The sequence below is a fragment of the Triturus cristatus genome, chromosome 4_2, assembly GCF_964204655.1.
Source record: "Triturus cristatus chromosome 4_2, aTriCri1.1, whole genome shotgun sequence".
Classification (NCBI taxonomy): Eukaryota; Metazoa; Chordata; class Amphibia; order Caudata; family Salamandridae; genus Triturus; species Triturus cristatus.
This window is the reverse complement of record NC_140586.1, coordinates 735,083,209-735,110,097: the sequence shown is the minus strand read 5'-3', so window position 1 is coordinate 735,110,097 and position 26,889 is coordinate 735,083,209. Positions and strand designations below refer to the sequence as shown.

General features: G+C 45.7%; 1 protein-coding gene across 1 annotated transcript in view; it reads right to left on the bottom strand.

The window, feature by feature from the left end:
- NRDC (nardilysin convertase) overlaps positions 1-26,889 on the bottom strand; it is a 1,316,087-nt gene that overhangs the window by 1,077,750 nt on the left and 211,448 nt on the right. The window contains exon 4 of the mRNA XM_085602630.1: positions 15,665-15,818. Coding sequence (XP_085458756.1) covers positions 15,665-15,818 — 154 coding nt within the window. The remainder of the gene's footprint in view (positions 1-15,664; positions 15,819-26,889) is intronic.

Sequence of the window (26,889 nt, the reverse complement as noted above, 5' to 3'; positions counted from 1 at the left end):
CTGGATTCTGGTGTATCTGGCTTACAATCTTATGAAGGCGAGTTATGGCTTTATATACAGATGGCGAATTTTCTGGTATGAAAAATGCAATAGCTTGATCCGATGACCCTACAAGCTCCGCCCCTATCGGCCAGGATAACGTCAAGGACAAGACTATTTTGAAGCACAACAATCCGCATAGCAGACTGCTCTTCTGTTAAATTGCCTAAGGCGGAAATAGTTTTGTTCACTACTGCTTCAAGGGTTCTGGTTAATCTACGTATCAGCTTACTATTGGTAACTGTACCTATATAGGGAAAGAAACCTTTATTGAAATCTGTGTATTTTTTCCCATGCTGTTTCAGTGTAATTGACAATTGGGAGATCTCTCTGCTGTATATTGTGTACTAAATGAGTATTTCTATGAGAATCAGGAGGAGTTAGGAAAACAGGTGGTAGGAGGAATGCTATGTAACAGGTACCGTCCCAATCTAGAGGTAAGCGTATATATGCGGTCTGGCCACATATAAAGTAGGAATGACGAGAAGCTCTAAATGTAGACTTGCCTTGATCACTGAATTTTATTACAGTGGTGCATTTACTATGGCCCATGTGTATGGAGCCATTCTTTCTTATACATAATTCCTCTTTTACTGGGAATACGGACATGGCGGGCAAGATTGGTGTAGCTTCAGATTCAACGTTCAGGATCATGAGGTTAAGTGTAAAATTACCTAATCCATATACTTCATTTCTTAGATCAGTTCCTGTTCTTTTGGGAAGTCCCTCCTTGTTAGGGTAGCAGACTTTAAGCAAAAACTAAATTCAGGTTTCCCCATACCCAGTTGTCTTGATAAACTGCGGAATTCGAATCTAGGGAATTAATCAAACTAAACCATGCTCCACAGGAGCCATTGTGTGTGAACGGATAGAGAATAAAGGGGCAAAACTCCCTTATAGTTCTGATAGGGGGGGGAGTCGGCCACAGACCCAGCAGTCTGTAGCATTGCTAGTCTGATGTGAATGGTGCAGCATCTGAATAAAGGTATTGTTGCGTAAGGCAAGTCGATATGATAGCTCATAGGATGGCAGATCACTAAATGTGTGCTTTATGGTATCATTAGTGGAGGAGTATAAGAGTGAGGCAATAGGAGGAAAAATAGCATGTAGTATTAAGCTGATACATATTATCGTGATGCTCTTAAGATATTGAAAAATTACAGTCACTATACATCTATTTGCTTCTTATCTAACTCTCTTATTTCTGCTTTATGTTATTGTCCAAGATCTTATGCGAGCCAGAATACATGTTCAACCGCTTCACCACCTAGTGGACTTAATTGATCAAACGGGTTCTGACTTTTTGAATCAAGGTTTAGCTTTGTGGAAACTTCTGGGCATTCTCCTCTAGAAAATGTTGTTCAAAATCCAAGTTCAAAGTTTTTTTTTTCCTTTGTAAAAGAGTGGTGAAGGTGCACTTTGACTTTAACGGCTGTCCCCGTGGTCCAGAGCACTGACTTCGGCGCCTGTCATCCAGGAGCGATGGAGTATTCTTTGACCTGGGTGTTGTCAGGGAAGGCGGCAGCAACCTGCGAACAACAAGAGAGTAGTGCAGACATCAAGGAAGCCAGGTAATCTGTCAGCATGTTACTGTCAACATAAGTAATCTTTTAGGCATTGTAGTGCCCCACATATTTGGTGGTCTACCAAAGACCACTTCATAGGGAGATAAGCCTGTTCTAGAATGAGCTACTATTCGCATGTAAAAGAGGGCAACCGGCAGGGCTACCATCCAATCTATACCTTTGTCTGCGCAAATTTTAATGTCTGATTATGTCTTTCTACAAGGCCTGCTGCTTCAGGATGTCGCACACAATGGAATTTCCAGGTATACCCTAACAGAAGGGACACCTGCTTCATTAGTACCAGGACATATTTGTAACCTCTACATCTGTTTATTTGGATATAATCCATTTGGAGCACTTCAAAAGGGTGGTCAGGTGGATGGAATCCACCTTGTTCCATCGGAATGCCTTTACCTGCATTGAATTGGCAACAGATCATACATGTTCTGACCTTTTGTTTCGCTGCTGCACGCAGGTGCTTGTTGAACCATATATTCTGTAAGCTATCTATCATTGCTTTCTCTCCTAAGTGTGCAGGACTATGTGCGGTATTTATAATCACTTGTACCATGGTATCAGGAAGAAACCATGTGGATTTGCCCTTTGTCATCCAACCTTGATCAGTCAGTACCCCTCCTTGTTCCGATCATTTCTTTAATTCGTCTACAGTAGCATGTGTCTGAATGTCTTGTACATCCCTGGAAGGATCCCTAACTGTCATGGCTTTGGACAGTGATAGTATCTGTGATTTTGTCATGTCTAGTGGGGTCTGAGCTGTCTGTTTAGCAGTTCGGTCTGCCAGATCATTGCCTTGGGAAATGGTATCTGTGGCTCTAGTATGTGCTTTACATTTTAGGATAGCTATGGCTGTTGGTAAATGTATTGCTTCCAGTAGGGCTTGAATAAGGGGGCCATGCTGTATCTTGGCCCCATGAGAGGTCAAGAAACCTCTTTCTCGCCAGAAAATCGGTGTAAATGTTTACTCTCAGGTGCTTAGCTCTTATGCACGCTTGTGTCAGGGCGATGAGCTCTGCTGCTTGTGCTGACAATATGTCTATTCTTTTAGTCTCTATTATTACAGTATCAGCAGTCACTGCATATGCTGCCACTAATTCTCCCGCCCCTGTCCTCATGCATGAGCCGTCAACATATAGTGTTAGGTCGGGGTCTGGGAGTGCAACATCTGTCAAGTCTTGTCTTGGTTTAGTCACGGTATGTATTACTTCAACACAGTTGTGTGGTGAAACGCTTTCTGTACTGGAGGGCAAAAGGGTAGCGGGATTCAGTATGTTGCATCGTCTGATCTCTATGTGTGGTTGAAATAACGTCAGCTCATAATCCGTCAGTCTAGCTACAGTCAGGTGTTGTGTTTGTGTCCGGTTCAAGAGAACCTCTACTGCGTGTGGTACTTGTACTGTCAGAGGGTGGCCCAGCACTATCGAGTCACTTTGTCTTATGGCTAAGGCCGTTACTGCAACTGATTTAGGCACGCAGGCAAAGCCTGTGCTACTGGGTCTAATGTACTAGAAAGATAAGCACAGGGCTCGTGTTTTCCTGCATGATCTTGTGTTAGGACAGATAGTGCTGTTCCATCCCGCTCTGTCACAAAAAGCATAAACGATTTGTTGTAATCAGGGTTTGCTAAAACTGGTGCTTGACATAAAGCTCTCTTTAATTCTTCAAATGCCACAGTGTGTTCTTGTGTCCAAGAGAGGACTTTAGTAGAAGCTGTATTAGGGGCTTGGACTAATTCCCCTGAAAGATCACAATAAAACATGAGAAAAAGGGGAAAACACCATACCTATTTCCTTGGCTTAATTTCTAAGGGGGCTAATTTCTAAGGGGCTTAATTTCTTAAGGGGCTAGCGGGAAGCGAACCTCCTCAGGGGCCACCCTGTGTCTTGACAATACTATTAATCCCTGTGTGTAGCTACTGGGCGTAAGCAAAATTATAGGAGATACACAGCGTATGTGAAACGGCGAGAAATCCTTCAAATTAATGTACAAACCTCATTGTGTTAGCTCATAAGCTAGCCAAATGACATCTCATATGCAAATGTCCCTATTACATGAACCTACACCAACCTGAAGTCAATATTAATGCTAGGAGGCCCTAATAGGAATGCTAAATTACCTAAATATTCGGAAAACCAAGTTTAAGAACAGTTGTTAATGTTGATAATTAATAATTTATCTGCTAAAGAAATCAGTCAATGTGCAATAATTTCCACCTATACAATAAATAGCCTAATTCAAAAACAAGTCAACTTTTGGGGCCACCACTCACAAGAATGAGCTTACTAAAGCAAACTTTAAAAAGGAAATCCTGTCAGATATTTTCTCATTACCCTAAATACCGGGCCTCATATGTCCCTCTGTGGTGGCAGTCCCTATTTAAAACAGGCCTTTCAAGAGTTAAAATGCGAATGCACAGATCATAATTGTTCCTTAATGTCCAATCTGGAAACATATGACCGAGGCTGCCTGTCTATAAGAGAAAGGCAGTCATGTGATACATATTTTAGTCTTGCATAACTTTTCCTTCTTTTATTCATCTCCAATACCAATTAGACATACACTGATAACGTGTTGTCTGCTATTTTGACAGCATGATAAAGGTAATATCATGTCTGTGAAATTTAGTAATTGTGCCAAGCCATCAGTATACCGGGCACAGAAAGCATAGATAATAACACTAACATATATAAATGAGCAGCGATGCGTAATTACAGTACCTACAGCTCAGATGCGAACATTCTGGCCTGCTTAATTTGTCAGGTTTATAATCAATAACTTATTTACCTGCCCTATACAACCCCATCTGGCAGTGGGTCATCCCAATGATGACCGCGTCAAGTCTGACACACAGGATCAGCAACAATAATCAAAAAATGACGAACACACGAACCTGTCTCTTTTTTTTTTTTTTTTTTTTTTTTATAAAAATGTGCTATGCTTCTTTGTACACAATGTACCCTCATGTCCTAGTCGAAGATGCATCTCACATCTTTCCTCACAGACCCGTAACCACTGGATCATTTATCCAATGCAACTGGTGGCAGCTTGTGGCCACAATTCAAAAATGTCTGAATTTGAAAATCGTTTTTATATAGGCACATAGCCCTTAAAATTCCAAGCAAGAGCAACATTTTACTTTCTGACCAGAAGCAATATAACAATTGCTAAAAAATAAAACAAATCTTCTCCATAGACATTTCCTCGGGGCACTTGTTTTGCACAGAATAGAACAAGGGAATCTTTTTCGACTTACATTTCTCAGCTGCCCTGTCTTATCAGAGAAGTTAAAAATAGCCCCTCAGCGCGGCCTGAGCCTGGGCTGCCAGCCATCTTTTTTTTGTTTTTCCTACTCCTGGCCCCAAGGCTCTCCAGCTGCAGGCATTACACAGATGCGATGTCAGAGAAGCCTTCTAAGCAGTGCCCTGTTCTGCTCCTCTCATCGGCCCCCACCTACACTGGCTACAAGGTCAGAATCTGTCTCCGATTTCTGTATCACATTCTGCTCTACACGGCCCCCACCTTCTTCTCACTCTGAAGCTGTCAAAGACAAAAAGACTACTCAATTCCATAAAAACTGCAATAATTCGCTCAATTGAAAAATTATTTTTACATACAATTTGCACTCAGGGGGTCATAATCTTACCGACTTGACCCAGCACATTGGCTCACTGGACCATCAAGAACACAAACCTGTATTCATGAAAAATTTGCAAATTCGAAATACCCACAATTCTTTTACCAAGCTAAACTTGTCACTAATTATTTTTCGTTAACACTTTGTACATTAGGGGTGTCATCAAATCACAGGAGTTGCTCCTTCTCTAGCTGCACCCCTCTCAATTTCCTATTAACAATGTAGTCAAATGTTGGACCATGTAAACACCAGCTATGCGCTGTTCATTTGGTGGGTGGCTCAAGAACCTTTGGGCTACTATATCATTATTATTTGTATCGCTGTACTTGCTGTTACACTCTAACTGGTCTTTTTACTGGGGCCACTCTTGCTGGGTCCTCTGAAAGGACGGGATAAATACCAGCAACGTCAGTATTTCTTTTTCTGTCAGCCTGCGCTCATTTTACCAGCTCAAATTCCTCCTGTAACATCTCATCCTTGGCTTTTCCAGACACCAGTCCACTTCTCTCTGCTTCGTGAAACACTTACTCTGTCCTTCTATGTCACTCCTTGCGCCAAAAACTCAATGGCATCCTCCCAAGCTGGTCTACATTTTCTCTTTCATAAGAGTGTTTCGTTGTCCGTCTACTTGTTCTGCTTTTACTCAGATACCTTCCTCAACTAACACGTTTTCTCGGGCTTTGTCTGAATCCTCCCTACTTTTCTCTTCTTTTCTGAGCGCTTACTCTGTGCGTCTATGCTATTCTTTACGCCATAATTCAACAGCGTCTTTCTGTGACTGTCTAGCTTTCCTCTTCCACAACTCTTCTTCGACTTTCATGATACATTCGGCATCCCAGGTCCCAGCTACGGGCCATCTCTGACTTTCTGGTAACTCTTTGGTGTAATCCACCCATAGATCAAGGAATAATATGGCGTCTAAGCCATGCTTGTGATACATAAAGTGCCCTGGAGTGTCCCTAGGAGGAATAGGAACACCTTCTTCGAGTACCCCTTTTCTAGTTGTGATCTGTCTTAATTTTGAAAAGAGCAGCCTATTGACAACTGATCTGATACTTAATCTTGAACACACTTAATACAAAAAGCACAACAATGAACAATCATTCATACCACAATATGCAGGACATTTTAACACATTAAACATTAAACATTAAACATTTTAACCTTTAAAAATGACCAACAATGATGACAGTCTGCATAACTAATCACCAAGCAGAATTCTTGACAATAACTAGATACTTCGGAATACTTGATATACTGCTAAACAGTACATATACACTGCTAAACAGTGCAGACCGGATTTGTGTACCCAAATCCGTCTTGACCGGCACAACCTATGTGCGCGTCAACACGCCTCCCCGGCGATGGTACTCACCGAGTAGCTCCTTGAAACGGAAGGCCTCAGAGAATGGACTGGACTCGACGACTGCGGACATCGGACCCTCTGGACATCGGGACTTTGAAAACCTGGTGGGCCTCTGTATACCTCAGACGCAGCTCTCTCGCAGGTGGGCTCTGGGTAGACAATCTGCGTTCCTCACCGCCTCGTATGGATGCCTTGTCGCAGTCTGTCCCCTTCGGTGGCCTGAGGGAGTTGGCGGGAAAAACCCGCGACGTGCACGCTTGAAGTCCATCACGGCTATGGAAGGGGGCAAAACAGGACCTTCATCTCCGGCGTGTGGGGAAAGAGATTAAACTGTTCGGGCGCCATTCTGTGGTAAATAAAATATCACGCTCTCAGACTTTTAAATATTATCAATAGGATCATGCATAAAGCAAGAGGCTGAGTCTGTGGTATCAGATTCATAAAGGGCTTTATTCCAATAACTCGAGTCAAAGGGAGAATATCTCCATCACCAAAAAGGATCTGGACGGGGCTGAAAAGTATTCTCGATATTCTCAAAACATTATTCACAGAGTACAGTATATATACATTTCTCAATTGTACGTAAGCAAGAGAGCAAGAGAGAATGAGATAAGAGCATGTGGGCGTGTAAGTAGGCGTGAAGGTGGGCGTCCATGTGGGCGTCCACTTGATGATAAGGGGTAAATTGTCATGTGTGGGTGGATACCTGGAGATGATTTCGCAATGTCAGCAGAAATACTTGGCAGAGATGCGCGCGCAGCAGCATGACGTGTGATAGACGTGCAACTAGAGGGTGAAAGGGACTTGACATTTAGCTCTACATGTGGAGACAAAAGTCTGGGGTTATGTCAACCTAATCCCAAATCATATCTAATATCCTATGTTTAAAGAACTATGTTATCCACAAGGGAAGGGCTCTCGGACAGAATCTATTCTATACTGACTGTGTGTGCGTGTACAAGCGTCTAAGTGTCTACACTGAATGCGAGGGGATGGGAATATTCCATGGTGACAGGGCTATGAATTACTTGCATGAGGGCAGAGAAACCGGGCCTTTTGCTTGGTAGCTGGAAGAATGTTTACTTAAACTACTAGACAGGAATGCATCGGCTGAGGAGCAAAGTAGATAATTCGAAGGTGAAATACAGTTTCTTGGCAGGCAGGCAGATGTCAGGCTTCGTGGGCCGCACAGAGAATGAGACAAAGTTCATGGTCACAGATGCAGGCTCAAGCTGAAGCTGTCAGAGGCAGAGAGCAGGGAAAGGCTTTGAGGACAGAATCGGGCCTACTTGCCTGAACTGTAAAAATGGAGTAACTTAGCCATAAAAAGTCGGTGGCCTTTCATACTTAGGAATCGAATATCCAGCCCATTCATGGCGGATCTGACAGAGGACATGTTAACGGTGGACGCACATGTGTTTGCGTCTTCGAAACTGGAACTGGAGGGAACATACATGTACTTGTAACATGCATATAGAACCGTTGGGGTCCAAGATAGGGGACATAACTGACCAGGAAAATCCACATTTCCACAGGGGAAGGGAGAGGCTTCTGCCCATGACCCAATCGCAGTTCGTGAGCCACCACTGCAACTGCTGTGCAGTGCCCTCCGAGATCAAGACATGGTCGGACAGGTTGCCGTGATGCTGGGCCCACTGAAACTTCAGGTCCCACTGCAGAGCCCGCATGAAGCCGCCTGGCGTGATGCACTAGTAGGATGCAGGAGGCCATCAGCCCCAGAAGCCGCAACACTAGCCTGACCGAAACCCAGGATAGAGGCCGAAAGATGGGAATCAGGGCCTGAATATCCCGGACCCGCTGTTCCGGTGGATAGACCCGGAACTGCGCCGAATCGAGAACTGCTCCGATGAAGAGGAGCTTCTGAGAGGGACTCAAGTGTGACTTCGGCACGTTGATGGAAAATCCCAGCAAATGCAGGAGATCCGCCATAGTCTGGAGGTGGGAGACGACTGTCTGGGGCGAGCCCGCCTTCAACAACCAGTCGTCGAGATAGGGGAAGACTGGAACCCCTGATCTGCGCAGATGAGCTGCGACCACCGCCATCACTTTCGTGAACACCCGAGGGGCACTGGTGAGGCCGAAGGGGAGCACGGTAAACTGAAAGTGCTCTTGGCCCACCGTGAACCGCAGGTAACGCCGGTGGGCCGGCAGGACGGGGATGTGGAAATAAGCGTCCTGCAAGTCCAACGCTACCAATCCAGTCTCTGGGGTCTAGGGCAGCTAGAACCTGAGCCAAAGTTAACATCTTGAACCTTTCCTTCCGGAGGAAGGCATTGACGTTCCGGAGGTCCAAGATAGGGCGTAGGCCCCCTTTGCCCTTCTTGGGAACCAGAAAGTAGTGGGAATAACAACCACGACCTACTTCTGGGCTCGGAACGCGCTCGACGGCCCCCTTGGCCAAGAGGGCTGAAACTTCCTCGTGGAGAAGATTCAAATGATCCCCCGAGATATGGTGGTGCTGCGGTGGCATGGCTGGAGGGGTCGTCTCGAAGGGGAGGGAGTAGCCCCTTCGGACGATTTGCAGCACCCACCTGTCCGATGTGATGGACCGCCAGCGGAGCAGGTGATGGCGAACTCTGCCGCCCACTGGCGTTGATGGGCCTGAAAGCTCGGACTAGGAAGGCTTTGAGACGGATGCTGCCGGGGTGGATGTGGGCTGACCTCGTCGTCCTCCAGAACCGCCTCGGCGGAAACCACGTCCGCGCGCAGGTTGGTTCTGCGGCTGGTGGCTAGGCGCACGTGAGGAGGCACCCCTTCCTTGGCCACGAAAGGGGCGAAAGGCGGAAGTTTGCAACCGCGGGCCGAGAGGCCCAAGGACTTGGCCGTAGCCCGGGAGTCCTTAAAGCGATTCAGCGCACTGTCCGCTTTCTCGCCAAAAAGGCGAGTGCCATCAAAGGGCATGTCCATGAGAGTGCTCTGGACATCGCCCGAAAATGACGTGGACCGCAGCCAGGCGTGACATCTAAGCGCCACTGTGGTAGAAATGGCCCTACCCAGCGAGTCCGTAGAGTCAAGCCCACATCGGATAGCATGTCGCGCTGCATCCCTCCCATCGGCCAGAGCCTGGGTAAGTCGTGTCCGGACCTCCTCCGGACACAGGGGCAGCACGTCCTCCACCGCATCCCACAGAGAGTGGGAATAACGGTCCAAGAGACAGGCGGTGTTCAAAGACCGCAGGCCCAAACTAAGGGAGGAGAACAGCTTCTTGCCAAACTGTTCCAGTCTCTTGGAATCCCGGTCCGGCGGGGCGGTCGGGAAGGAGGATTGGGAGGTAGAGGCCTGGATAACCAGGCTCTCAGGGGTAGGGTGTTGGGACAGAAAACTGGGGTCGCCCGGAGCAGGGCGGTGGCGCCTGGCGACGTTCCTGTCCACAGGAGGAACTGTGGAGGGCTTGGACCAGGTGCCCTGCAGAACGTCAATGAGGGCCTCATTGAATTGCAGCAGAGGCTCAGTGGAGCTTGCTGCAGACTGAAGCACCTCAGTAAGGACGTTAGTCCTCACAGCCACGGCAGGCAGCTCGAGCCCAAGGGCTGCGGCCGCCTTGCGCAGCACCACAGAGAAAGCAGCGCACTCCTCCGAAGCCACAGTCGGAGGAGAGACGAATCCAGTGTCCGGAGAGGTATCCAGGCCACTGGCCTTCCCCAGTTCATCTGCCCAGTCCTGTGACATTTGAGCCTGAAGGGCCATAGGATCCTCGGATCCCTCCCAGTTGTCCCCATCATCCGATTCCTGGTATACAGGAGGAAGGAGCGGAGCCGGGCGATAGACATAATGTGTCTCCAGCGGCGCCGAACGCGGCGTCCAGAGACGCCGTATCGGCGCCGGGCCCGGAGCGGGGCTGAACTGGGGCTCGACGTCGAGCGGAGTCGGCGTCGGGGGTGGTACCGGTGTCGCCGCCGGCAGAGGAGGCGTTACGAGGTCGACCGGCGTCGGCGGGGACTCGGGAACGGGTCCCTCGGGCGCTTGCGGCGTCGAGGCCGGAGCCGTCAACGGCGCCGGGGCCGGAGCCGCCGGCAGGCAAGGCAGCCCAGTCGGGTCCGCGGGGCCCGAAGGCGCGCCAGCGGGCGTCGACGGCGGAGCCAGGCTCCTCACGGCCGAGAGGAAGGCACTGACTTCCGCCGGCGTCGCGTCAGTCCCAGGGACCGGTGGGTATGGGGACTTGCGCGGCACCTGCGGCTCCGCCGGAGCCGCGGGGGTGGAACCACCCTGACCCTCGGCCGAGTCGCGCGACCGGCGAGGGGAGTCCGAAGAGCGGTGTCTCCTCTTGGACTTCTTGGAATGCTTCGACTTACCCGAAGACTTGGATCCCGACGACCGATGGTGACTCTCGAGAAGCTTACGGGACCGCTCCCATCTAGCCTTCGAGGTCAGGGCCTTGCAGTCCGAACAAGACTCCGCGTCGTGGTCGAGGCCCAAGCAGTAAAGGCACCGGCGGTGATGGTCCGTAACCGACATCAAGCGGTTGCAGTCAGCACAGGCTTTAAAACCAGGCATCCTACCGGCACCGGAGTCGAGACAAGATCAAAAAGGATCAAAAAAGTTAGTCAAAAAATGACTAAAGGGGTAGCTCTCCCGGATCTGCGCTTACTGGCGCGAAAAAAAGAAGAACTGACGTCAGCGCGCGAGGGCGGCGTCTAAGTACTCCGACGACGTCGACGACTGACGCGGAGCCGCAGACGACGCCTAGCGACGCGCAAGGGGTATTGCTGACGAAAAATCTTCCGGATCCAGTCTGACGCCTGGGGATATTCTAAGGTGAGGAATCTAACTAACGTGTTTCTTTCAGATAATAATGTTTGATTACTTAAAAACCTTATACAAATATGTTAAAAAGGATGAAAGTATACATCTAAGGTTTATCATAACTCCAGAGTTCTACACGCACAATTCCACTAAGGCAGCAGGAAGATTGCCATACCAGGGACCAAATGAAATATACAAAGACAGGAAGGGTGCAAGAGCTAAACACATTTTGATTCATCCACTAGTGTACTAAAGTTTTGGGGGAAAATAATCTTCTCCATCCCACTTGCTTTCAAATTGTACGGAGCAATCTGCCACATCCCCATTCACAGATTTCAATTACACACTTTGGCTAGCAAAACAGTATAAAATAAATTACTTTTTTAAGTGCAGAGTTGTTACCTTTATGTTCCTCAAAACAGACTTCTCTCACACCTGTGTAATCGCAATCTTAACGGGAGTCCTGTAAACATACTGAACTTTACTGAGTAATAGTTACTCATCTGAAGACTAGAATGTAATGATTCATACTAATGTGAGTTCTTTTCTTAGGATCCAAGAGCAGTGGTTGTTGTCAATTATGATGTGTATCCTAGGATGTTTGTAATATTGCAGTCCAGTTGGATAAATTAGCTAATCCCTTGGGCACTTGACTCTACAGGGGTAGCAAAGTCAAGCAGGCAAGCCTTCCTCTAACAGGTGGTAGAACATAAGACACTCAGATAAAGTATGACACACCAGCCTCATAGCCAGTCAGTTCAATACCTTCTAAGAAGAAATGTTTGGCAAAATAGGGTCAGTGTGTAAATTGGCATGGTATAAACTGAATGGATCAGCACCTTCTGGAGGCACACGCTGGACCCATAGGCTTGATACTTCCAGGAAGGAAATTGATTTTAGGGTTAGGATCCAACTGCACCTTCAAGCACTGCCGTCTCTGAAACTTTAATAGTTAAAGAGATTTTTAACTGTTGCAGATTGTGGATGATTCGCTGCAGCCAGCAGGGTATACCCCCAAAACCTGATGTTAGGAGAAATATGTTACTTACCCAGTAAGCATCTGGGCTATCTGCAGTCTTAAGAGATGTTCACCATCTAACAGCAGGTTTAGAACATGCTGTTGTACCACTGGTTTAAAGCCAGAGACACTGAGCTAGGCGTGACATCTGACCAGGATACTGGTGTTGTCCCTCTGGCCAGTGTCTGCCGCATCTAGAGCACAGTGGACAGTGACATTACCTATAGTTTTTCACTCCTTTACCAGCTCGAGCCCTCGTTGCCTATACTTGTCAGGGAGGTGCTTAAGGAGGGGAGCATCTCATCCCAATACTGCCTGTCAAATAGGAAGAGCAGGCAAACTGAGTTGCAATCTGCCCAAACCGGACTACTTGCACTGCTACGCTCTTGCTCGCTGTATTGAACTTTTTACTCTCCTTATGAGAAGGGGGAGCATCTCCTATAGCCCGGGCATTTACGCTCTGTGTGGACAACTAGCAAGTCCGAAGGTACGTGGCCATGGATGTAGGGCCAGTCATTGGGTGAGGGATTGTACTTTTTCTTTTAATCCACCCTAGGTGTGACCACCCTTGCCTTGACGAGATCTTTAAAGGTCTCAGAGGTATTCCTGAGCTGGGTCTTGGATAATGTTTCCACTAGGAAGTCGTTGTCTTTCTGGATAATGTGCATATCAACTTTGTGATATGTGGTTGCCCTCTTTATGACTTTGTGATACATTGTAGTGTCATCGGGGGGAGCCTAGGTGGGTCCAGATCCAGGTTTCTATCACCCCGGAAAACAAAGTCATAGTCTTCCCATGGGTTATCCCAAGGCTCATGGTCACAGGGCGCATCATAGGGATCAGCAGGGTCGAGTGGGCCCCACATCCTGTAAGACGAGTGTTGTGACCCCTTGATTAAACATGGAGGAGGTGAAGCTTGAGGTAGTGGAGGAGGAGGAGGATGAGCAGGGAAGGGGCTATTGGTCCTGTCCTTGTGTCTCTTATGCTTCTGAGGTGGAGGAGGCTCCAAAGCAATATGCTGCTCAAAAGTCAATTTCCTCTTCCTTGGAAGAGTCTCCTGTGGCTTTAGTGGCAGCTTTGTGGAGATCTTGCCAGTCTGTGGGTGTATAAACATGAACCTCTGGCGAGCATCTAACTCCACCTGCAGCCATTGGATGATAAGTTGCTCCAAATCCTTGAAGCTGGTCGTTGACGGCGTTTTCAGTGCTAAATGCACCTTTGGTGTAAAGTGAGTCATCAACATCGAGACTGGTATTTACACCTATGTGGGCTATGGTGCAGCTGTCTGCTTTGGTGCCAGTGTCGAGGACCTTGCTAGATTCGGAGGGGCCCGAGGCTTGTGCAGGATCTTTATGGCCAGAGGAGGTAGTGTTATCAGTGCCTAAGGCTTTGGTTAGTGGTGACCATGGCTCAAAGGCAATGGTGGCCTTTGCAGCCTGTTCTTTAGGTTGAGGGCTCAATGCCCGACCCCTAACACCCCCATCTAGGGCTGTGCTCTGACTCTACACGTCGCCGCTATGTGGGCGTGGGTTGTGTGTAGGAGCAGACTACTAACGGTTGGAAATCTTCATCCATGGTTACGAGACACTGCATCTTGCTGCTGTTCTCCTTAAGACTTGGAGAGCTGGACGGGACCAGCTTCATCTCCACTTCCACAACGTGCTCCACTAAGATGCTGGGTGTGTTGTCAGACTCCTGCCTCTGCATTCTCCGATGGGCCCACCTACGCTTGCATTGGTTCCGAAGATCTTCTTTGTGTGGAAGGTGAGGCAGGCCTAGCACACGGTGTTGTGCTCGGGTAGGGGCAAAAATGCAGACTTGATTATGGTCGGTCCAGGGGAACTTGCAATGGCAGAGGGGGCAGTATTTGGAGGGCATCGCATCCTCATCGACGGAGTTCTCAGGATGAGGTCAGTTCCCCAAGAGGGGCACAAGGCCCCGGTTGTGAGGAATTGAGAGAGGCTTGTTGAGTAGAGAAGAAAAAGAGGACTGAAGATACCATGCGTGTCAGTTCTCCTATAACTACGGAAGTCATCAAGTAGAACTCAGTATAAAGGGCTGTTAGGCACCAAACACGGAGCTCGATCGGTATATGTTCAAACCCAAAGACGGGAAACAATAACTTAACGGAGCTGGTGCCCATGCACATTGTTAATTAAGGAAGGAGCCACTATACCTTGTGACTCAAAATAAAAGTATTAAACATCCAAGTCCAAGACTAAATCCAGAGCATGTGTATTTACAGCCTCACATGGTACAAACAACCTATGCTTCCTTTTGGGGCTTAATTGTGGCATATACAGACACCTTTGGTACTAGGGAGGATAGTGAATCTCATCATCAATGTTTTCTTTGGAACTATCTCTGCAGCTCCTCAAACTATATGAAAGCTTTATCGCGTTCCAGCAATTTTGGACAGCTCGGAAGCAAGGATTTCATAATTCCTTGGTAATGGATTCCCTCAAGGTATCCGCTAAGGCAGAGTTACTCTGTGCATTCCTGTCAACTGTCTCTTGCAGTGGTCTTCCTGTCAGTCAGGGGGACTGCTGCCCTTCTCGAAGATCAGTACAATTTCCTGATCCTCCAAAAGTTGCTTCTAAGTCCAGAGCTGGTTACCAGCCATTAGGCAAAGCAGTTACCGGCTAGAGCCCTGTCTCTGGAAAAGATCTTCGCAACACTGGTCAAATTCTGATGAAGTACAAAGCCCTTGGCCTACAAGGCAAGTACTAGCTTGCGGACACTTCCAGGAAGTCAGAGCAAAGCAAAGTGCCAGCCATCGCTAACACAGAAAAGGAAGCAGCTGGTGCAGTTTATACTCTTTCACAAAGAGGGTCTATGCAGCATTTTTCTCAGATTGATTTCCCAGCGGTTTCAGTGATGTACTACTGCAGTCCCTCTGGCGGGAAGTTTACAGAAACCTCAAAGTCTCATATCAGGCTCTATCAAATGCATTTTGATCAAAATTAAGGAAATGAGAGCCAAAACCTTCCCATACCAGACCAAAATCTACAGTTCTCTACAAACCACTTATTCTTCATTGGCCTCTTTTTCCTTATCTGTTAAATGTAAGAGTGATTATAAAGAAAAAGGGCTTAACAGGCACAGGGCTTGCATTAATCTTGCCAATGTGTCGAACAAACTATTTTCCTCATCTCTGGTTTAACCGTGCATGTTTGGATCAATTTATAACTATGTTGTGCTTTACAAAATAGTGGAAACAATGTGACAGACATGACAAAAATACATAAAACTGATCCTACCTATCAAGAGCCTCTTTAAAGTATTTTCTTTGGACATCAAACTGAAATATTGTCCGTTCGCAATCTGTCGAAGCATTGTCACTGCCTCCATGTTTCTTCAGAAAAGCATCAAATCCATTCTCATCTGGGTATTTCTCACTTCCCATGAAAACCACTAAAAAAAAAAAAAAAGAGTTAAAAATGCTAACATTTCAATCACTAATATACCAAGATGCATGTATTAATATTTGAGAAAATCAAAACCACCTCTGTTAAACAGCAAGTGGGCATTCAAAGAATGACACTTATAAACATTACTTTATATCTGGTAAAATTCAGTGTCTGGCTGCATGACCCCAGAATCGGCTATGTATAAAATGTAAGATAAAATGCATAATGATCTTGAAAGCTACAAATCTGTACATTACAAATCTAAAGTAACATTCCACCAGCACACCCACTGTGATACATATGAAATGTCCAGCTGCCACAAAAGCTTTAGAGGGAACTAAAGAAAGTGTTCCTACCCATTCAGAAGTATTACCTAGTTATTTCTTCTGTTTTGTTACCTCCAAAAAGAGCAAGGTAGCCTTAAAGCGTCATATATCAGGCCGTTACAACATACACCACAGAAACCTCTGCTCTGTGAAGCGAGCAAGAGCGTAGCATTGCAAGTAGTCAGGTTAGATGTAACTTGGGGCATTTAAAGGAGCCTCAACACCACTTTGTGAAACAACTTTCAAATGGATAATTAGATCAATACTGCTGTGTAGGATCAAGGAGGGACAACACACTTCTATAGAGGTTTAAGGGGAATCTGGCACAGTGTAATTCCCATATTAACCTTTTTGAATACCATCCCGCAGATGGTCAAAAATGTGAAAAAGGCCACAATATGATGTGAACCTCTACTTTTATCAGTGCTAGGTCTGCCCAATACACTTGAACTATGTTTATGCAGGCCACTTTTGATACCCAAGTACCCATGGGGCAGCAGCTAATATTCTGTCTTTGCCCAGTACAGAACAGTGACTTGAGCGTATGAGTTTACAAAAAACACATGAGTGATTTTACTATCAATTTTAATTAGGACTAGTTATCTCCAATATTAGAGAATGGTTCTATCTCAAAAGATTAACTCCATGCAAGCTGGTGCAAAAAATTATTATAGAATATCATTTTAACGGAACACTACAGGTACTTTCTAGCAGGAAGATATACTTAAACCGGTATATTAACCTTTTTTAGTTTTAATGCACATCATAGGAGAATGTGATGGCTGTTGGCACGGAGAAGGTACTGTAAGCTGAAAACACAGTTTAAAGTCATTAGAACGATAAAGAATGGAAATAAAAAAGTACTGGCAATTTAAAGTATTTATTGTTCCCCGTTGCCGAATTGGGAGACCCACCCTGCCATAATTACGCAGTATGTATCATCATCATAAGCTATAATGCCAATGAACAAACACTTTAATGGCCTATCCATGTCCTTTTAACAAAGAACCAAACTTCAGCGACTCTCTAGAATACTCCCAAGAGAGGTTGAATCCCTCAGATTTTCATAGCACAAGTGGGAAATAAATTCCAAGGTATAAGGGGAGCCTCTTAGGGGAGGAGAGTGGGGCACATGTGAATCTATGAAATATACAATACTGGAGAGCTACAGTTACCGGTAACTCATTAACATCTCCAGTATTGGATCTTTCATAGATTTACATGCTTGAATCAGAATAGCGAGCAGTTCCTGTATTTGTATACCTTATAGTATTAGCACAAATAGCGGATGGTGGGTAAAAAATATATACATGACAATTAACCTATTTATACACAAATATATATATATTTTTTTTTCCCCACATATGAACATTTGCATACATACATAAGCAAACACATGGAACCAAAACAGGCTCCCTTTATTAAAATAAGTAGCATAGTATAGCCTGTCCAACTGCTGCATCACTATGCTGCGCTGATTCCAGGCAATAATGCTGCGTGAATGTATGCACACTCTTTCAAGTCGCACCATGGCATATTTTCTCCAAAGGCACTTCCGCAGGCAAAGCAGTTGAGGTGGAAACAGCCCTACTTGAGTGCGCCCTGGTTTTCGCTGTGAGTGGCTTGCCAGCCTTTGAATGGCAAAACTGGACTGCGGCTGAGATCCATCAAGCGATGGTTGCTCTCGTGGTTGGAGCACCCTCACGAGAGTGTCCATATGAGACCAATAGTTGGTCAGTTCTACTGAATTGTTTAGTGTGTTGTAAGTAGATGTTTAGACATCATTTGTTATCTAGCGTATTGAATAGACCTTTCAACTGGTGATGTTGGATTCGGAATGAAAGTCTACAATATTATAGGTTCATAGAAGTGAAAATCCAAAGGGACCTTGGGAATCCTGAGGAATATTCAGATTTTTACATTCAGGAGCCATGCACATAAGTGAAGGGAAGACAGGTCTGGATGACGGAACTGGGCTTGGTTTTTGCTCAAAAGTGTTTGGGATGTTTGTAGGTGAATGTGGTTGGATTCCGATAGTAGGAGAAGATCCACGAGCTAATGCTGCCTGGGCCACCTGGGGACTATCAGGATGAGGCGACACCGCTCCATTTTTATCTTGCTGACAACCTTTGGTATTAAAGGTATCAGGGTAAAAACGTAGGCATAGATTTTGGACCATCTAATCGAAAAGGCATTCCCACACGAACCTGGATATGGATGCCAATTTGCATAGAAATAGCATTTGCGGTTCTCGTTTGCTTGAAAGACATCTAGTGCCAGTTTGCCCCAGAGAGAGAAGATCCTGTTTAGCGCCGACTGATCAAGCTCCCGTTCACGCCAGCTGTTCCTGGTTCTGCTTAGCATGTCTGCTAAGAGATTGCTTGTCCAAGAAACGTGTTCGGCCTGAATAGTTATTCTATGTGTTGTTAACCAGATCTAGATTTCCAAAGCTTCCTTGGACAGGGCCAGTGATCTTGTGCCCCATTGTTTGCTCACTTAGTGCATGCTGGTTATATTGTCCATTGGAACGAACACTGAAGACTCTGCTATTCTTGGTAGGTAAGCTTGGAGACTGAGATAGATGGCTTTGAGCTCCAGGAGATTGATATGTATGCTCTTCTGGAGCGGAAACCACTTTCCTTGAACTTGCAGGTCCTGCAGATGACCACCCCAGCCCTGTAGGGAGGCATCCATAGTTATTACGAAGTTTGGTATTTGAGGTAAGAACGTGAGGGCCTCCGACAGGTGGGAGGTCCGGCACCACCAGGTTAGTGCTTCCATTACACCTGGTATGATCTTCACCAGGTCCTCGAATGATCCTTCTAATTGAATTCATTGTTTTGTAGCTGTTCCTGTGAGGGTCTTATTTCCAGGCGTGCAAGAGGGATCAGATTGATGGCTGAGGATGATACCCAGAAGCAAGTTGAACAGACACACTGAAACTGCCTTTTTCCGGATAATTTGAGAGCCAGTTCCTTTAGCCTCTGTTGCTTGTCCTGGAATGAAAAGGCTTTGTGTTGGACAGCATCTAGTTTTGGGACCAGGAACATTATCTTCTGGAAAGGGTAGTTGATTATTTACAGTGAGACCTAGTTTGTGGAACACCTTGTGGCCTTGGACGCTTGAGATGCTATCAGTACTTTATCAACCAGACATTGCGGTAGGAGAATACCAGATAACAGTTCTTCCTGAGATAAGCTGCCACAAGAGCTACGCATTGGGAAAAAATGCAGGGAACTGGTTTGAGGCCAAATGAGAGAACTCTGAATGAGTAATGGGTGCCGGCAACAGTGAAGAGTAGGCATTTGTGAGGTTTGGGATGAATGGGAAGTATGTATTCTGTGCATCCAGAGTTGTCATGTGGTCTCCCTGGTTTAGGAGATGCAGGATGTTGAAGAGGGTGGCCAAGTGAAAGGACAGTTTCCGTAAATACTGGTTTAATTTCTGGAGGTCTAGCACAGGTCGCCGTTAATCTGGTTTCTTCTTTATGAAACGAGAATAGAAGCCCATTTATTGCTGAGTATGTGAGACTTTCTCTATGGCACTTTTGCTTAGCATAGCTAGCACTTCCTTCTTTAGTAGATGGAAATAAGGAGGGTGCCTTCGTTTTCGTGGAGTGGTGAGCAGAATCTGGGTGAACCCAAACTTGTGACCATATGTGATGAGATCCTGGACCCATTTGTCCTATGTTATTTTCCACCACAGGTGAGAACATTTCGAAATGTTGTTCTCACAGGATGGTGTGTTGTAGGTAGCATAATCGGCACTACAACGTTGACACTGTTTTCTGCTAGTGTCTCTTTTCTGCGCTGCTTGCCTTCTCCTTGGTGGTTGCTTGGAGTAGGCTGCCATCCTAAATGGCTGGTGTTGCTGGTAAGCTGGCTTAAAGGGCTGCTGACAGAGCTGATAAGTGTAATACCTCTAATATTCTCTTTGATACGAATAAGTGCCTGTTCCACAGGCCCTATAAAAGGTGTTTTTCAAAACTGTAATGAGCCCAAAGATACTGCGATGTCAATGTCCGCCTCGATTGCTTGCAAGGCATCATCAACGTGTTTGCCAAGGCATCTCTAATATTTTTGCTTGCACCTCAGGTCTAAATGTTGTGGTCTCCAACCAAACTTGTTGTCTAAGGACCGCTGATCCTGCCAGTTGTCGGCATCCTATTGAAGCTATAACTATAGCGCAATCTATTATTTCTGAGGAGGACCTTTCCCCTCCTGCAGAAGCTTTTTTTTTAATACGTCTGCCATTTTGTCTTCCGGCAGAAAATCCATTTATGTAGCGATGTCTGACCACATCTCGAGGTCATACCTGCCCAGTACTGCCAGTGAATTGGCCGCCCATACCGTAGTACCGGACATAGTTGAGAACCTCTCCTGAATGTTATCTAGGCATCTGATTTGCATGTCAGGCGAGTTTGTGATTGGTGTGCAAGGGTTCTTAGAAAAATGGTGAGCCGCCTGTTTGATGACCGAGTCTGGTTTCAGATGTTCACCAGAGAAGGTGGAGAGTCTTTAGGCGCCTCGTACTTATCATCGATCTCTGGTAGGACTGCTGTGACCGTGGCAGGGCTTTCCATGATTGTAACTCCTCCCAGATATAATCAACAACTGGAATAGCTCTCCCAGCCTTTCTCTATAAACTCAAAGAAAACAAATCAATTGCTTGTTTGTTACTGGAAGTTGAAAGCGTTTGGCTGCTCATTCCATAAGGGTATGGAAACCACCAATATCATCCGGGTGAGAATCCACCAGTTGTGGTGCCGGAGGTGAAGGTGTCAGTATTAAAGAATAGGCCCAATTATCGGGTACAGGTTGAGTGTTGTGAATGTTACCGTCTCTCTGTCATAGCCCAAGGTGGACTGGAGGTTCCGAGGAAGCATGGCAATATTTGACACTGAGATCATTCTTGGTGTGGCAGAAGCATTGGAGGATGAAGATGTTGCAGAGATTATGTTGACTTTGCAGGCTCAGGAAAGGGTTTGTAGTTAACCTGTAACATGCTCTGTAGGTCTTATACTAGAGCCACAGGGTGAAATTGCCCCGAACAGCATCTAAGTATCTCCATATATTGCTGCCTTTCGTAGATATGCTCATAATAGTCCCCTTCATCATAGACATTACATTTTCATGAACTATGTGGTGGTTTTGGTTTGCAACTTTAGTGTTTTCGCTATAGTTTGTATTGTCAACAAGGTAGTCGTTGAAGGGGTCAACGCAGTCTATGAGGTCATAGTCGATGAGGCAGGTGTTGTAGATGAGGTTGTCGGCGCAGAAGAGGCAGTCATGGATTAGGTTGTCGTAGACGAGGCAGATGTTGTCGACGAGGCAAGCATTGTGAACAAGGTTGGCCATCGTAGACGAGGCCGTCGTAGGTGAGGAAATCGTAGATGAGCCCGTAGTAATAGTCAATGTGGTTGTCAACATCTTCATTGTCAGTGTTTATTTTGATGGTGGATTTGCCGTTGACGCATCATTGTCAGGTTATGTTTAACCATGACTGGTTCTGAACAGGATTTCCCTGATGTAATATCAGGGCTGAAGAGGAAGTTGTAGGCTCTGATATTGCCTCTACGAGAAGTGCCTTTTGAAGACTCCGGGTGTGTCTTTTTTATAGCTTTTCTGAGCGCCTCTGGAGATTTTTGGCATAACCTCTCCCTTTGACCTCTCCTGTGAGGTGATGGAATTCTGACTGCCATCAGAATTGACAGATTTAAGATTCTGTAGCCACAATAATAGCTTCACCTCCCTATCCGTGAGAGTTTGAGAAGAAAACGTTGGTTTTGCAGTCCTTTAACTTGTATGCAGGATGAAGGTAGTAGATACACTCCTTGTGTCTTCAGGTCGTAACCTCTCCTTTTTTCTGCTGTTCCGAAGTATTAGTGCCAGGGTCAGAGAAATGAAACAGGAAATATAATCTTGGATGATCCAAAACAAGTCATAGCTGAAGAAACTGAGCATAGCTCAGGGAGTCTCCCTTTCACACAACGTGCAGTCGAAAATCTGATTCAGCCTCTCTTGGGTGTATTCCAGAGGGTGCTATCGCCTGATTGGCTACAGTGTCTTTTTTGTAAATGGACATAGATAGACTATTAAAGTGATTGCTCATCGACATTATGGTCTATGATGATATATACTGCTTTATTAGGGTACCATGGGACTCCCACTTCGACAACTGGGAATGATTCAAGCATGTGAATCTATGAAAGATCCAATACTGTAGAACTAGACTAACCCACTGCTCCACGCTGTATGGTGTGTTACCCAGAAGAGAAATGTGAATGACTGATTAACAGATCAGTGAATAAATAGGGCTGACCAAAACCCCCTCTATTTATGCATGTGTTTTTTTATTACATGAGATTGGCGAGACAGCTAAAGAGGTTTCTAGGACAGACCTAAAAATCAAATCATAGAAAGACAGTGCCCAGAAGTCCTGACTGAAGCACAGAGGATTAAACTCATCCATATGCTCCCCCTAGGATGGTGGGAGAGCAGATCTGGACCTCCAGCTGCAGAGAGGTGCACAAGCAGGACTGAGGTGAGCAATACTCTTTACACTGATATTGCCAATGTATAAGAGAAGCAACCTAAGATCTATCAATAAAGTACAACTAAGTCTGGGGTCCAAGTTATTGTCTGCATGTTGTAGCTTTGCACATATTCCAATACAGAGCAGGTAAGAAGTGCGAGTAATTGTTTTATATAGTATAAACTATTATCAATGTAAAGTAAACACAATGTGATAAATTCCTTCGTGTCATGGTTTTAAAACAAATTCTGATTAAATTCACATGTACTTGATTTGATATTGGTAATAAATAGAATTTAATTTTGTATTAAAAATCATATATATTTTTTTTTTTTAAATGTTATACCCCACCCAAAAAGTAACCTTCACCCCCCCCCCCTTTCCTTTGGAGTGTTAAACTGGAAATAAGGTGTCACAGCAAAGAGGATTTTGAGTCATTTCAGGGTGTGCATTCTTTTTACTCCTTTCAATTTCCACAAAAATCCCCAATTTCGAAGATAGCATTTTTAAGCATTGTCTATGCTTTAATGGATGGGGCTATGAACAGGGGAAGTTGGGAAGTGCAGGTAGGTTAACCTAGGATCTTAGAGGTGGTTTGTTCAAGTTTAAGGAACTAAGTAGGAAGACATCAACTGTTCAAGTGCTTACTTGGGAGAGGGAGCAGGGGAAAGGTTGGATATTCATGACACAGCATGATAGGTGTTTCACAGGTCTGTAGGGCACTGCATAAAACACACCCTGACAGTTCACAAGGAGAATGGTTAAGGTTCAAATCGGTGAGACACTTAATATACAGATCACATCTGAAACACCATGACACACCCACATAATGAAGACTGGATAGCGGACCCATGGATAGAAAAATAGAACTAGCGACAAGGACTGTAAGGGGACTTAATGGCGATGTGTAAAACTTTCTTAGAGGACAGACTATGGGAATCACTTTCCTCCAAGAGACACACCTGGCAGACACAAATTAGGCTAAATTGCGGACAAAATGGTTAGGCCAGTTATACTACTCAACATATTTCACATATGCAAGAGGATTGTCAATATGGGTGGCACCATGGTAACCTTTAAACAAAGGTGCCTGCAACCTGACAAAAGAGTAGGCACATATTGGTGCATGATCTTCTGGACAGGTGGAAATGGGTGCCTTAAGCTTGTATGCACCAAACGTGTGGAAACAGGTGCCTCCCTACTTTAGATATATCCATAGTCTGTGCGGGAGACTTGTATACCCAATGTGAACCTAGATCAACACTCTCCTAAACAAAACCAGCAATGGCTTGAGCATCGACTGAAGTCATGGACAAGGCAGATTGTATTGCAGTATAGAGAACACTAAACCCAGCCCAAAGAGAATAATCACTTTACTCAGCTACTCACTGTACAAATAGTAGGCTAGAGAGCCCTAATCTCAGAAGAACTAAGTACACTAATTCAGGTTGCCCAATATCTAAATCAATTTCTTTCAGGATACTCATGTTAGAGTATAATGAAGACAGATATCTTAACTGACTCCATTTGGAGATTAAACTAGAAGATGCACACATAAATTGGGGTATCCCCTGCCAGTCCAAAGTAACTCCTATCCCACGTGAACACCTGGTGCATTTTTAAAGGGAAACGCCAAATTGGGCTCAACCATATTCCACTGAGCTACTTTGATATTGTTGCTACTGGGTAGACTATAAACATAAAAATACCTCAAACTGACCAAGGTATTACTTTATTAGAGTTCTGCGTGGATATAGATTAAAATCACCTTAAAGGGAGTCCCTAGGATATGATGGTCCTATGACCGTTAGCTATGCTGCCAACATGCTTTAGCCCTTAATCTATGGCCTCTTAGGTCAATGGCTTTCATCATGACGTGACCGGGTTCATCATTACGTAAAAGTAAATTCACACACAGTCACACATATGTGGGGCATGCAATACTAACACTGCATGCAAGGAAGGTAAATCAACTTGAAAGACGTTGTGAGTCCCTTAGACCCTCCAACAGAATCTGGACACAGTTACATTCTAGTGGTGATGAACCATGCCACTAAATATCCACTGGCTATTCTCCTTCGGAACACAACTGCTCCTGTTGTGGCCAGGGCACTCCTGGGAATATTTTTCAGAGTTGGGTTCCCTAAGGAGGTCTTGTAAGACAGAGGTACTAACTTCATGTCTAGCTACATCACTACTATGAGAGAAACAAGTGTGGTGTTAACTATAAGTATACCAACCCCAACCATCCACTGGGCATTGGGCTTGTTGAAAGGTTCAACAAGACCCTTAAGTGTATGATCATGGGACTCCTAGAAAAGCGGAGGAGAAAATGGCATTCTCTTTGCCTACAGCGAGGTTTCTCAGAAGTGGGTGGGCTGCAGCCCATTGAAACTTTTGTTTGGGCATCCAGTTAGGGGTCCATTATGTCTAGTTAAAGAAGGAAGGGAGCAACGTCTCACGCCTCCTAAACAGGACATAGTTGATTATGTACTGCCGCTCGTGGAAGCCTTTTGTTTGTTCTTGGGGCTCTGACACTGTGAAGGACTGCGAGGACCAGCAGCCAACTCCACCACACCTGCAGCCTCTTCCCTCACGCTCCGCCCCCTGTTTGGACGGATATAACTCCACCACACCAACGCAACGCGGGACGCGCGCGGGCGAAGCCCGGGCCAAGGGCGGGCCCGTTTTAGCCCGTTATAGACCGTGTGAGACCGGACCGGGCCACCCCTCTTGGTTTTTCCGTCAATTTGACCTATGTGTTATTGACATTGTTATTCAACAACGAACCTATTGTTGAAGACATAGGACTATGGCGGGCAGAGAGACAAGAAGCAAAGCACTTCTCTACGACATCGATGTCAGGTACTTTGGACAGTTTTCTGATAAGAGCAAACTCATTGTTATCTAATGAGATCACTATCCTTGAACGCCGCCTCTTCCAGGGCATAGAGACTGCAAAAAGATCGTCCCTGGGCAATATAGCTAAAGCTAGAACACCTGACAGGGGCTTGCCACTACCCAACCCTATTTCCAACAGTGTTTCTTTGGTAGTGACTACCCTGCCAAACTCCGGGTGTTGTTCTGGATCTACATCAGATCCCATGCCGGCTAATTACGATCATAGTTCGCCACCCCATCCTAATGTGCCCATTGCTCGAGATAGTGGGTCTGAGGCTAATTTTCTTCAGTCAAGAGGTAATAGGGAGGGGGCGGTCCCAAAAAGAAAGAGAGGGAAGCAGATAGGGGGTGGTAAGAAGGCAAGATTATCCAACTTCGCAAATCGTATTGATTCTAAAGACCAGGCAAAAGAAAAGGCGAAGCCTTCAGTAGTTAGTGATTCGACAAATCCACCGTTCCCATCTCCCTCTATAGCACAGTCTTCCACCCAGATCGATGGTGATAATATTCAGGCCCGCCCTGTTCAGCAGTCCTTAGACCTGGGCAGTATTCTGAAATCTTTGCTGGACCCTCTAATTATCAGATTTGACCAAATTGATCTTAGATTGTCAAATATTGAAAGGGCCATTGGGTCTTTGCCAGGAACTATGGAAGGGAGGAGGGTGGTAGATCAAAGGGGTACTTATTCAGTTAATTCTCCCCTTTTAACAACTCTCCCAGCTGTGGTAAATCTTCCATCTCCAGCTCAGGACACTTTATATAGGAATACCGACCCCCCCCCCCTTCACTACTGCCCTGGCCCAACGGTGGAAAAGCCTCTTGTACATATTGAGCAAGACAATCTGGAGGGCAATGGATTGAGGAAGAAACTGACAGTAAATGTACCCCCGGAAGCTGCTCCCCTGGTAGTGGTCTTGACAGGAGTCCCTCAACCCACTAACACAGGAGCTGAACCATTCGCTTCACTTAAAAATAAAGTAGTGAATTGGCTGAACAAGCATAGACCCCTCCCTCCACACATTTTTAGTGAAATCCTGATGGTCAGAAGGGTCTCATGGCTGGGTCCAACTAAGAAAAACATTAGCGGAGATTGTATTGTGGTAAATTTTAGGGACCCAGGGACAGTTGCCCACATTCTGAAGATGCCGTCCTCCAGGGAGGAGACCTCAATTCAGACCTTTCCTCTGGCTTATTTCTATCCACCCCCTGTTAGTCAACCTGTTACGGGTTTAGAATAGGGATGGTCTAGAAGTAACCCTAGAAGGAATATGAATACTTTGCATTTCCCCAACCCCACATCCCATTATTTCGATT